The 14327-nt window shown below is 40.3% G+C and overlaps 1 protein-coding gene and 1 pseudogene across 1 annotated transcript; both read left to right on the top strand.

Annotated features, from left to right (window-relative positions):
• The first annotated feature begins 206 nt into the window (after positions 1 to 206).
• LOC112414186 (importin-7-like) lies at positions 207 to 3861 on the top strand. Its single transcript, XM_024766501.1, is given in 7 exon segments — positions 207 to 685; positions 763 to 1097; positions 1480 to 2139; positions 2142 to 3265; positions 3267 to 3362; positions 3364 to 3568; positions 3571 to 3861. Coding segments are annotated over 7 exon segments (3117 nt in total). The 3' UTR covers positions 3789 to 3861.
• A 2085-nt stretch (positions 3862 to 5946) lies between these two features.
• On the top strand, positions 5947 to 8328 carry LOC112414193 (importin-7 pseudogene; annotated as a pseudogene).
• Positions 8329 to 14327: the final 5999 nt, after the last annotated feature.

The following is a 14327-nucleotide window of genomic DNA, read 5'->3' on the forward strand; positions in this document are numbered from 1 at the left end:
GCTCTACGGGCACGCCAAAAGGAAGTGGCTGGAGCATCTCCCACCTCCACGCCGAGAGGAAGAGGTTCTATCCGTGGCCTTGGCGCTTCTCTTTCCTTTCGCACCGGTTGCCGCTGCGGAGCATGGCAGGTCCATGTGTGCAGTGAGGGGCGCTATTCCTGGGCCAGTAGCACCCGAGCCCTGGGTTTGACTGCGTCCACCCTGCCATGGACCCCAACACCATTATCGAAGCCCTGCGGGGCACCATGGACCCAGCCCTGCATGAGGCCATGGAGCGCCAACTCAGTGACGCACACAAGTCTCTGAATTTTGTTTCAACACTGCTTCAGATTACTATGTCAGAACAACTGGATTTACCTGTGAGACAGGCAGGTGTTATCTATTTGAAAAATATGATAACACAGTATTGGCCTGATCGGGAAACGTCACCAGGGGATATATCCCCTTATACTCTTCTAGAAGAAGATCGACATTGTAGTCGAGAAAATATTGTAGAAGTCATTATCCACTCTCCTGAGCTCATCAGGGTACAGCTTACTACATGCCTTCATCATATTATCAAACATGATTATCCAAGTCGCTGGACTGCCATTGTGGACAAAATTGGCTTTTACCTTCAGTCTGATAACAGTGCATGTTGGCTAGGAATTCTTCTTTGCCTCTATCAGCTTGTGAAAAATTATGACTACCCATCTTCCTGCTAAGGAAATGTTCCAGCTGTTGCTCCAGCCTCTGTCAGAGTGAGTGCCAGTTGTAGTTCTGGTATAAGAAGCCAGAGGAACGGAGTCCATTGGTAGGAGCAGTGCAATGTTTCCTGCCAGTTCTAAAGGACCGTTTTACCCAGCTTCTTTCTGATCAGTCTGATCAATCTGTCCTCATCCAGAAACAAATTTTCAAGATCTTCTATGCTCTTGTTCAGTATACACTACCACTGGAGTTGATACTGATAAACCAAAAGAACCTGACAGAATGGATAGAAATTTTAAGGACTGTTGTGAACAGGGATGTACCTGATGAAACACTTCAAGTTGAAGAAGATGACAGACCTAAGTTACCATGGTGGAAATGTAAGAAGTGGGCTTTACGTATCTTAGCAAGCCTTTTTTTTTTTTTAAGCCTTGTGCTCCCTGAAGGTTTTCGGCAAAGCATTTTTTTTTTTTAAACAGAGAACAGGAGTATTTTTTAATTTATTTTTAAATGTATTTATTTATTTTTGGCTGCGTTGGGTCTTCATTTCTGTGCGAGGGCTTTCTCTAGTTGCGGCAAGTGGGGGCCACTCTTCATCACGGTGCGCAGGCCTCTCACTATCATGGCCTCTCTTGTTGCGGAGCACAGGCTCCAGACGCGCAGGTTCAGTAGTTGTGGCTCACGGGCCTAGTTGCTCCGTGGCATGTGGGATCTTCCCAGACCAGGGCTCGAACCCGTATCCCCCGCATTAGCAGGCAGATTCTCAACCACTGCGCCACCAGGGAAGCCCAGCAAGGCTTTTTGAAAGATATGGAAGCCCTGGCAATGTTTCCAAGGAGTACAATGAATTTGCTGAAGTATTTCTGAAGGTATTTGCTGTTGATGTCCAACAAGTTTTATTGAAGGTGTTATATCAGTACAAGGAGAAGCAATATATGGCTCCTCGAGTTTTACAACAGACATTAAATTATATTAATCAAGGAGTTTCTCATGCTCTCACCCGGAAGAATCTGAAGCCTCATATACAAGGCATTATCCAAGATGTTATTTTTCCATTGATGTGCTATACAGATGCTGATGAGGAACTTTGGCAAGAAGACCCCTGTGAATAGATATGCATGAAGTTTGATGTGTTTGAGGATTTCATCTCTCCTACCACTGCTGCCCAGACACTTTTGTTTACAGCTTGTAGTAAGAGGAAAGAGGTACTACAAAGGACTATGGGATTTTGCTACCAGATTCTTACAGAACCAAATGCTGATCCTCGAAAAAAAGATGGAGCCCTGCATATGATTGGCTCTTTAGCTGAAATACTTCTGAAGAGCAAGATCTACAAAGATCAGATGGAATATATGTTGCAGAATCATGTATTCCCTCTCTTCAGCAGTGAACTAGGCTACATGAGAGCGAGAGCTTGCTGGGTCCTTCACTATTTTTGTGAAGTGAAGTTCAAAGTGACCAGAACCTGCAAACAGCCCTAGAGCTGACACGAAGATGTCTGATTGATGATAGGGAAATGCCTGTTCAAGTGGAAGCTGCCATTGCACTTCAAGTGCTGATCGGCAGTCAAGAGAAAGCTAAAGAATACGTCACACCATTCATCCAACCTGTCATGCAGGCTTTTCTTCATATTATAAGAGAAGCAGAAAATGATGATCTTACCAATGGAATTCAGAAAATGATCTGCGAGCACAGTGAAGAAGTTACTCCTATTGCAGTAGAAATGACACAACATTTGGCAATGACATTTAATCAAGTAATCCAGACTGGGCCAGATGAAGAAGGAAGTGATGACAAAGCAGCTACTGCTATGGGAATCCTGAATACCATCGACACACTTCTTAGTGTAGTTGAAGATCACAAAGAAATAACCCAGCAGCTTGAAGGAATCTGCTTACAGGTCACTGGAACTGTTTTACAACAGCATGTCTTAGAATTCTATGAGGAGATCTTCTCTTTAGCAAATGGTTTGACATGTCAGCAAGTGTCTCCACAGATGTGGCAGCTACTACCTCTGGTATTTGAGGTTTTTCAGCAAGATGGCTTTGATTACTTTACAGATATGACGCCTCTGCTTCATAATTATGCAACAGTTGATACAGACATACTTCCGTCTAATACCAAGTACCTTGAAATGATATACAGTATGTGCAAAAAGGTTCTTACAGGAGTTGCAGAAGATGCAGAATGTCATGCAGCAAAATTGTTAGAGGTGATAATTCTGTGGTGCAAAGGGCGTGGCACTGACCAGTGTATTCCCTTGTTCGTGGAAGCGGCATTAGAGAGACTGACGAGAGAGGTGAAGACAAGTGAACTTCGAACAATGTGCCTGCAAGTTGCCGTTGCAGCTTTGTATTATAATCCACACCTACTTCTCAACACCTTAGAACATTTTCGCTTCCCTAATAATATTGAACCAGTTACAGATCACTTTATTACACAGTGGCTTAATGATGTTGATTGTTTCTTGGGGCTTCATGACAGAAAGATGTGTGTTCTGGGCCTATGTGCTCTTATTGATATGGAACAAATACCACAAGTCTTAAATCAGGTTTCTGGACAGATTTTGCCAGTTTTTAATTCTTTTATTTAATGGATTAAAAAGAGCATATGACTGCCATGCAGAACAGGAGAAAGACAGTGATGGTGATGATGAAGCTGAAGATGATGATGAAATCGGAGGAACCGGGGAGTGATGAAGATGATATTGATGAAGATGGACAAGAATATCTGGAGATCCTGGCTAAGCAAGCGGGCGAAGATGGACATGATGAAGACTGGGAAGAAGATGATGCTGAAGAAACTGCCCTGGAAGGCTATTCCACAAGCATTGATGATGAAGATAACCCTGTTGATGAGTATCAGATAGTTAAAGCTATATTTGAACTATACAAAATCGTAATCCCGTGTGGTATCAGGCTCTGACTCATGGTCTTAATGAAGAACAAAGAAACCTGTTACAGGATATAGCAACTCTAGCTGATCAAAGAAGAGCAGCCCATGAATCCAAAATGATTGAGAAGCATGGAGGATACAAATTCAGTGCTCCAGTTGTGCCAAGTTCTTTCAGTTTTGGAGGCCCGGCACCAGGGATGAATTGAGTTACCACTTTCCTGCAGTGTGATTGTAGTGAAGAGCTTGTGTTCCTCCTAGTAGCGGTTCCAGAACTGGTTCATGTTACCCACTCTAAACTAACTGATCAATAGATGGACAAAAAAAACCCCAGGAGGTGGGACCTGATCATGCAACTTGGCACTGAAAATGAATCCAGAAGGATTTTGGTGGGGGAGGGAGGTAACTTGGGGGGCAGGGAGTATTTTCTTTATTTTTTGAAGAAAGTAAGTTTCTGACTAAAAGTTCAAGTGACACTGTGGAAATCTGAAACAAGAGGGGATGTCATGAAGGCAGCTTTTCTTTTTCCGAGGAAAAAACTGGCATGGGCTACAGGCCTATTTAAAATGTCTCATTTACAGAATAAGCTCAGAGGTAGATGTAATTTTTACACCTATGAGTATTTGTCCGATTTCTGTCTCTTCCTCACAATTGGGTATCTATTCTTTATATGTAAATAAGATAAGGTAATCGATAGCCTTATTCAATCTTCGTCATTTTCATCATCAAAGATTGTTCCTGTGTAGATTATTGGACATTTATTGTAGTACTACATAACTGATTTTAAAAATGTGCAAATGAATTAACACTTTCCTATTGAAACAAGCCTGCAAGCCTATGTATAAAATAGCAAAATGTTTGCTGTTTATAAAAAGATGGGATGTAATGGGGTGGGGGGCAGGGGTAATTTCAAGTTATTAATTTAAAAATAACTAGCAATTTTGTACCTGGTGACTTTGTGGTGCACTCACCTCTGATAGTGACTTGAATTTGGTACGTTAAAAGGCGTTAGTGATATTTCATTGCTGCTAAAAATGGCAACTCCCTCTGTGTCCTGTTTTTTCTTAAAGCTCTCAGTGTACAAGTGGATATTTGGATAGAAGACCTTACTGTAACAAATAGGAAAGATGATATCTGAAGCGTAAATTGGATATAAAATTCTACTCTTAAAGACTTGATAAAAGAGTATGGCTAAACATCTATATATGCAATCTATTAGAAGAACTTAATTCTGCAAAAAAAAGAACTACCATACAGCCCAGCAATCCCACTACTGGGCATACACCCTGAGAAAACCATAATTCAAAAAGAGTCATGTACCACAATGTTCATTGCAGCTCTATTTACAATAGCCAGGACATGGAAGCAACCTAAGTGTCCATCGACAGATGAATGGATAAAGAAGATGTGGCACATATATATACAATGGAATATTACTCAGCCATAAAAAAACGAAATTGAGTTATTTGTAGTGAGGTGGATGGACCTAGAGTCTGTCATACAGAGTGAAGTTAAGTCAGAAAGAGAAAAACAAATACTGTATGCTAACACATATGTATGGAATCTAGAAAAAAAAATGGTTCTGAATAACCTAGGGGCAGGACAGGAATAAAGATGCAGACGTAGAGAATGGACTTGAGGACACGGGGAGTGGGAAGGGTAAGCTGAGATGAAGTGAGACAGTGGCATGGACATATATACACTACCAAATGTCAAATAGATAGCTAGTGGGAAGCTGCTGCATAGCACAGGGAGATCAGCTCGGTGCTTTGTGACCACCTAGAGGGCTGGGATAGGGAGGGTTGGAGGGAGACGCAAGAGGGAGGAGATACGGGGATATGTGTATATGTATAACTGATTCACTTTGTTATAAAGCAGAAACCAACACAACACTGTAAAGCAATTATACTCCAATAAAGATGTTTAAAAAAAAAAAAAGTTACCATGGTGGAAATGTAAGAAGTGGGCTTTACGTATCTTAGCAAGCCTTTTTTTTTTTTTAAGCCTTGTGCTCCCTGAAGGTTTTCGGCAAAGCATTTTTTTTTTTTAAACAGAGAACAGGAGTATTTTTTAATTTATTTTTAAATGTATTTATTTATTTTTGGCTGCGTTGGGTCTTCATTTCTGTGCGAGGGCTTTCTCTAGTTGCGGCAAGTGGGGGCCACTCTTCATCACGGTGCGCAGGCCTCTCACTATCATGGCCTCTCTTGTTGCGGAGCACAGGCTCCAGACGCGCAGGTTCAGTAGTTGTGGCTCACGGGCCTAGTTGCTCCGTGGCATGTGGGATCTTCCCAGACCAGGGCTCGAACCCGTATCCCCCGCATTAGCAGGCAGATTCTCAACCACTGCGCCACCAGGGAAGCCCAGCAAGGCTTTTTGAAAGATATGGAAGCCCTGGCAATGTTTCCAAGGAGTACAATGAATTTGCTGAAGTATTTCTGAAGGTATTTGCTGTTGATGTCCAACAAGTTTTATTGAAGGTGTTATATCAGTACAAGGAGAAGCAATATATGGCTCCTCGAGTTTTACAACAGACATTAAATTATATTAATCAAGGAGTTTCTCATGCTCTCACCCGGAAGAATCTGAAGCCTCATATACAAGGCATTATCCAAGATGTTATTTTTCCATTGATGTGCTATACAGATGCTGATGAGGAACTTTGGCAAGAAGACCCCTGTGAATAGATATGCATGAAGTTTGATGTGTTTGAGGATTTCATCTCTCCTACCACTGCTGCCCAGACACTTTTGTTTACAGCTTGTAGTAAGAGGAAAGAGGTACTACAAAGGACTATGGGATTTTGCTACCAGATTCTTACAGAACCAAATGCTGATCCTCGAAAAAAAGATGGAGCCCTGCATATGATTGGCTCTTTAGCTGAAATACTTCTGAAGAGCAAGATCTACAAAGATCAGATGGAATATATGTTGCAGAATCATGTATTCCCTCTCTTCAGCAGTGAACTAGGCTACATGAGAGCGAGAGCTTGCTGGGTCCTTCACTATTTTTGTGAAGTGAAGTTCAAAGTGACCAGAACCTGCAAACAGCCCTAGAGCTGACACGAAGATGTCTGATTGATGATAGGGAAATGCCTGTTCAAGTGGAAGCTGCCATTGCACTTCAAGTGCTGATCGGCAGTCAAGAGAAAGCTAAAGAATACGTCACACCATTCATCCAACCTGTCATGCAGGCTTTTCTTCATATTATAAGAGAAGCAGAAAATGATGATCTTACCAATGGAATTCAGAAAATGATCTGCGAGCACAGTGAAGAAGTTACTCCTATTGCAGTAGAAATGACACAACATTTGGCAATGACATTTAATCAAGTAATCCAGACTGGGCCAGATGAAGAAGGAAGTGATGACAAAGCAGCTACTGCTATGGGAATCCTGAATACCATCGACACACTTCTTAGTGTAGTTGAAGATCACAAAGAAATAACCCAGCAGCTTGAAGGAATCTGCTTACAGGTCACTGGAACTGTTTTACAACAGCATGTCTTAGAATTCTATGAGGAGATCTTCTCTTTAGCAAATGGTTTGACATGTCAGCAAGTGTCTCCACAGATGTGGCAGCTACTACCTCTGGTATTTGAGGTTTTTCAGCAAGATGGCTTTGATTACTTTACAGATATGACGCCTCTGCTTCATAATTATGCAACAGTTGATACAGACATACTTCCGTCTAATACCAAGTACCTTGAAATGATATACAGTATGTGCAAAAAGGTTCTTACAGGAGTTGCAGAAGATGCAGAATGTCATGCAGCAAAATTGTTAGAGGTGATAATTCTGTGGTGCAAAGGGCGTGGCACTGACCAGTGTATTCCCTTGTTCGTGGAAGCGGCATTAGAGAGACTGACGAGAGAGGTGAAGACAAGTGAACTTCGAACAATGTGCCTGCAAGTTGCCGTTGCAGCTTTGTATTATAATCCACACCTACTTCTCAACACCTTAGAACATTTTCGCTTCCCTAATAATATTGAACCAGTTACAGATCACTTTATTACACAGTGGCTTAATGATGTTGATTGTTTCTTGGGGCTTCATGACAGAAAGATGTGTGTTCTGGGCCTATGTGCTCTTATTGATATGGAACAAATACCACAAGTCTTAAATCAGGTTTCTGGACAGATTTTGCCAGTTTTTAATTCTTTTATTTAATGGATTAAAAAGAGCATATGACTGCCATGCAGAACAGGAGAAAGACAGTGATGGTGATGATGAAGCTGAAGATGATGATGAAATCGGAGGAACCGGGGAGTGATGAAGATGATATTGATGAAGATGGACAAGAATATCTGGAGATCCTGGCTAAGCAAGCGGGCGAAGATGGACATGATGAAGACTGGGAAGAAGATGATGCTGAAGAAACTGCCCTGGAAGGCTATTCCACAAGCATTGATGATGAAGATAACCCTGTTGATGAGTATCAGATAGTTAAAGCTATATTTGAACTATACAAAATCGTAATCCCGTGTGGTATCAGGCTCTGACTCATGGTCTTAATGAAGAACAAAGAAACCTGTTACAGGATATAGCAACTCTAGCTGATCAAAGAAGAGCAGCCCATGAATCCAAAATGATTGAGAAGCATGGAGGATACAAATTCAGTGCTCCAGTTGTGCCAAGTTCTTTCAGTTTTGGAGGCCCGGCACCAGGGATGAATTGAGTTACCACTTTCCTGCAGTGTGATTGTAGTGAAGAGCTTGTGTTCCTCCTAGTAGCGGTTCCAGAACTGGTTCATGTTACCCACTCTAAACTAACTGATCAATAGATGGACAAAAAAAACCCCAGGAGGTGGGACCTGATCATGCAACTTGGCACTGAAAATGAATCCAGAAGGATTTTGGTGGGGGAGGGAGGTAACTTGGGGGGCAGGGAGTATTTTCTTTATTTTTTGAAGAAAGTAAGTTTCTGACTAAAAGTTCAAGTGACACTGTGGAAATCTGAAACAAGAGGGGATGTCATGAAGGCAGCTTTTCTTTTTCCGAGGAAAAAACTGGCATGGGCTACAGGCCTATTTAAAATGTCTCATTTACAGAATAAGCTCAGAGGTAGATGTAATTTTTACACCTATGAGTATTTGTCCGATTTCTGTCTCTTCCTCACAATTGGGTATCTATTCTTTATATGTAAATAAGATAAGGTAATCGATAGCCTTATTCAATCTTCGTCATTTTCATCATCAAAGATTGTTCCTGTGTAGATTACTGGACATTTATTGTAGTACTACATAACTGATTTTAAAAATGTGCAAATGAATTAACACTTTCCTATTGAAACAAGCCTGCAAGCCTATGTATAAAATAGCAAAATGTTTGCTGTTTATAAAAAGATGGGATGTAATGGGGTGGGGGGCAGGGGTAATTTCAAGTTATTAATTTAAAAATAACTAGCAATTTTGTACCTGGTGACTTTGTGGTGCACTCACCTCTGATAGTGACTTGAATTTGGTACGTTAAAAGGCGTTAGTGATATTTCATTGCTGCTAAAAATGGCAACTCCCTCTGTGTCCTGTTTTTTCTTAAAGCTCTCAGTGTACAAGTGGATATTTGGATAGAAGACCTTACTGTAACAAATAGGAAAGATGATATCTGAAGCGTAAATTGGATATAAAATTCTACTCTTAAAGACTTGATAAAAGAGTATGGCTAAACATCTATATATGCAATCTATTAGAAGAACTTAATTCTGCAAAAAAAAGAACTACCATACAGCCCAGCAATCCCACTACTGGGCATACACCCTGAGAAAACCATAATTCAAAAAGAGTCATGTACCACAATGTTCATTGCAGCTCTATTTACAATAGCCAGGACATGGAAGCAACCTAAGTGTCCATCGACAGATGAATGGATAAAGAAGATGTGGCACATATATATACAATGGAATATTACTCAGCCATAAAAAAACGAAATTGAGTTATTTGTAGTGAGGTGGATGGACCTAGAGTCTGTCATACAGAGTGAAGTTAAGTCAGAAAGAGAAAAACAAATACTGTATGCTAACACATATGTATGGAATCTAGAAAAAAAAATGGTTCTGAATAACCTAGGGGCAGGACAGGAATAAAGATGCAGACGTAGAGAATGGACTTGAGGACACGGGGAGTGGGAAGGGTAAGCTGAGATGAAGTGAGACAGTGGCATGGACATATATACACTACCAAATGTCAAATAGATAGCTAGTGGGAAGCTGCTGCATAGCACAGGGAGATCAGCTCGGTGCTTTGTGACCACCTAGAGGGCTGGGATAGGGAGGGTTGGAGGGAGACGCAAGAGGGAGGAGATACGGGGATATGTGTATATGTATAACTGATTCACTTTGTTATAAAGCAGAAACCAACACAACACTGTAAAGCAATTATACTCCAATAAAGATGTTTAAAAAAAAAAAGGGGGGCTTCCCTGGTGGCGCAGTGGTTGAGAGTCCGCCTGCCGATGCAGGGGGATGCAGGGGTGTCCTGGGGCACCGGGTTCGTGCCCCGGCCCGGGAGGATCCCACGTGCCGCGGAGCGGCTGGGTCGGTGAGCCATGGCCTCAGAGATCCCACATGCCGCGGAGCAGCTGGGCTGGTGAGCCATGGCCTCTGAGCCTGCGCGTGCGGAGCCTGTGCTCCGCGACGGGAGAGGCCACAGCAGTGAGAGGCCCACGTACCACAAAAAAACCAAAAACAAAAACAAAAACAAAAAAAAAAAGAGAGAGAAAGGTGTCTGCTCTTTGAAAGGCCCTGAGGTGAGAATGAAGACAAGCCATAGACTGGGAGAAAATATTTGCAAATCATATATCTTGCTAAAGAAATTGTGTCTAGAAAAAAATGTATATTTAGATATAAATATATCCAAGAAAAAGAATATATTTATTCTCAAAACTCAATAATAAAACAAACAACCCAATTAAAAAATGGGCAAAAGATTTGAACAGATACTTCACCAAAAATGATACACAAATAAGCACTGAAAAGACACTCAACATCATGTATTGCTAGGGATATAATAGTACACAGCTATCAAAATTAAAATACTGACTATACCAAGTGTTGACGAGGAAGAGGAATAACTACAGCTCTCATACACTGGTGGTGGGAATAACAACAGTACAACCACATTAGAAAGCAGGTTGGCAGCTTCCTAGAAATTTAAACGTATGCCTACCATATGATCCAGCCATTCCATTCCTAGGTATTTACCCAAGATAAATCAAAACACACGTCCATACAAAGGTTTATGCAAATGTTCATAGCAGCCTTATTTGTCATAGCCAAGAATTGGAAAGAACTCAAAGGCTCATCAGTAAGTGAATGGATAAATGCATTGTGATATATTCATAGGATACCACTATTCAACAAGAAAAAGGAATGAACTACTGATAAACACGACAACATGGGTGAATCACAGAATAATTAGGATGAGTGAAAAAGGCCAGACAAAAAAAAGATGAAAAACATTTTTGCAAATGGCTGTTTAAATTAACCTTGTCTATCTTTATGTTGTCATATTAAAGCTATAGCCCTGAAACCCTTTAAATACTATAGGAAGATTCCGTACATTATATTAAACCATTCCATTTATATAAAATTCTCCATGTAAACCAATGACTAGTGACAGAAAGCAGATTTTCGGTTGCCTGGGGGACCAGTTAGGGGGTGGGGGAAATTGGAGGAATTAGAAAAGGCATGGGGAAACTTTTGGGATGGTCACTACGTTCACCATTTTGTTTGTGGTGATCATTTCTTGGGCAAATATGTAGGTCAAAACTTACCAAATGCTTCATTTTAAATATGTACAGTTTACTGTATGTCAAGTTATTCCTCAATTAAGCTGTTAGAAAAAGGAGGAGAAGTAGGAGAAGGAGAAGGGAAGAAGGAGAAAATAGATACATGAGCTTAGAGAAGTGGCGTTTGCTAGAGAGAGACGTTTTGGAAGTCATCAGCGTGTAAATGGTACTTCAGACCCTGGGAATGAATGAAATCACTTAGCGAGAGATTAGTCAGAAAAGAGAAGGGGACCTAGGATGCTGCCATAAGAAACACCAAAATTTAGAAGTTTAGGATGGAGAGGATCATGACACATTCTTTGGTTTTCTTAAATTGTTTAAATCCAACCCATATCAAGTTTAAAGCATCTGATCACCATTTTATTCACTATAGGCTGAACCAATAGGAATGCAGACCCATTTAAGAGAGCTTGTAACTTAACAATTATTGTGTCTTTTTTACTTGCTCCTATTCATTAGTCCATAGCACTTAACATGACTATTGTTGATCTTAATTGACAGAAGTCATCTTTTGTTTTTTCCTTAATGCTATTATTTTAAGCTTTTATTCAAAATTATTATAGTGAAAATATTTCTTATATTTCTATGAAATATGCCAGCATATTTTAAAGATATATCGCATTCTAACTTATTTAATGTTCAGCTAACAACATTATATTTGGCATGTGTCATCAACAGCATATAGAACATAAAGGTATTCACAGAAATGAAAATGCAAACATGGTCATTTATCTTTTTTATAAATTTATTTATTTGTTTGTTTTTATCCTTGGCAGTGTCAGGTCTCCATTGTTGTGCATGGGCTTTCTCTAGTTGCGGCGAGCGGGGGTTACTCTTCCTTGAGGTGCGCGGGCTTCTCATTGTCGTGACTTCTCTTTTTGCAGAGCACGGGCTCTAGGCGCACGGGCTTCAGTAGTTGTGGCTCGTGGGCAGTAGAGCACAGGCTCAGTAGTTGTGGTGCATGGGCTTAGCTGGTCCGTGGCATGTGGGATCTTCCCAGGGCAGGGATCGAACCTGTGTCTCCAGCACCAGCAGGCAGACTCTTAACCACTGCACCACCAGGGAGGCCCAACATTGTCATTTTAATTGATATTTATGATATATGTGTCAGTGTATCCTAAATTAAGTTGATTAGAGTATAAAAATACGTAAATTTTGTGTTTAAGCTTAATGTAAATTATTTCAAGTGACTAAATTAACTTTGTCCATTTGTTTATTTCTATTTTGTTATTTTAAAGCTAAAGACCTGAAATGTTCTAAATACTCCAGGAGCTTTTTAAATTCTCATATTTACATCAGAAATGGAGTTTTAGTTTCAAAAACCAAAAAATCCAATGCATCTCTTCCCTCAGTCTTCTCTCCATCTCAAACTATTCACTCTGCTTCTTCCTGCCCATTACCAAATATTTCCATCAGTGTTTATGCTCGCTGGCTCCACTTCCCATCCTTCTCAGCCAATCAGTCTTCTCAAAATGCTCTCTCAAAGTCCACCATGAAATCACGGCCCCCAGCATCCCTGAGTACTCTTCTAGTCTCCTGTTTCTTGAGCTCACTGCAACATTTGAAACTACAGATGGCTCCATTCTTTTCACAACTCCCGTTTTGTTTGTTTGTTTGTTTATTGCTTCTGGGATCCTACCTCCTCTTACTTTGCTGGCTTATCCTTTTCAGTTCCTGAGTTTTTCATTCTCAGCTTAAATTTTGAATTTGCATGCTTCTATTTTCTACCCTTTTCATTCTCTTCCCTCTTCTTGGACAATCCTAGCCCCATCCATCCATGTTTTTCCCTTCAGCCTCCTAAATTATTTGCATTTTCATTTGTTCTCCCTCTTGGAGCCAAAACACCCTTGCCTACTTTAGTTTCTCAGCTAGCTCACACTGGACCTGAAAGACTCAGGTCAAGAAAATATGTAATTCTTAATGGCTTAGAAGCCATATCTGTTCAACAATAAGCAAGCCTGTTAGCAGAGAATAAACCTTACCATAACTATGTTGCAATACTGTGTAAAGTGACAACTAGACAAGCAGCTCCAATTCTCAACAGAATTACTTGAGGGGTAGTTTTCGGACAAACAAACAAAAACAAATATAAACTTGTGGTTGTCAGTTACTGAGCAGTATATAAAAGTTGTAGGAAAAGGCACTCGAAAGTAAAATCTAAGAAAGGGTACGAACTTCCCACTTGGCCCAGAGCCAGGGCTCATTCTACATGAATTTCATCAACATCCTGTCTAGCTGAAAGTAAACAAAAGTAAATTAAGGTATAATTTGCAACCAGAGGATACAGCATTGTGCTGAAGCCTAGAGAGGCTCTGTTCCTAGTGTTTCTGACTCCTCACTGTTCTAGATAAAGCAACTTAAGTGCTACACTTACAGTATAAACCTCTTTGGACCAAACCCAAGATATATCTACAGTGAGGTCCATTTCAGTGTTTAGGGAACCCAGAGGATTTGGAAAGGCTTTATTCTTGTAGGTGCCACTAATGGAAGAATTTGTCTTATTGTCACAAAAGCAAATTTCTCTTCATTTCTAAATCAAATTATTCACTGAAGGAATTCTTCATCAAAATCACAGTTTATGAGGAATAGACTGTATATAATTTGTACCCATGTGTTCTATAATCGTAGAAAATTAACCTGTATAATCAACTATCTTTTCATTTCTTAGAAATACTTTGAGTTTTCTAAATAAAATCTGTGTTTGTAGCTGTTATTATCTGAAGCTTAATATGGACCTCAATCTTTTAATGTCCGTCAAAATATTCCATGTGTGCATTTGGTAAAGAAAAAAGGGGCAGGTGTGTGTGTGTGTGTGTGTGTGTGTGTGTGGAGAGAGAGAATATAAAAGAGAGAATGGGATTAAGAGATGATACAGAAATTAAACATTTATTCAAATTAATTTGTATATAAGATAAATGATGTGAGTCATAAAATATTAGAAGTTTTAATACACATAAGATTTTAGT

This window comes from Neophocaena asiaeorientalis, unplaced genomic scaffold, assembly GCF_003031525.2.
Source record: "Neophocaena asiaeorientalis asiaeorientalis breed wild unplaced genomic scaffold, Neophocaena_asiaeorientalis_V1.1 scaffold113, whole genome shotgun sequence".
Lineage (NCBI taxonomy): Eukaryota > Metazoa > Chordata > Mammalia > Artiodactyla > Phocoenidae > Neophocaena > Neophocaena asiaeorientalis.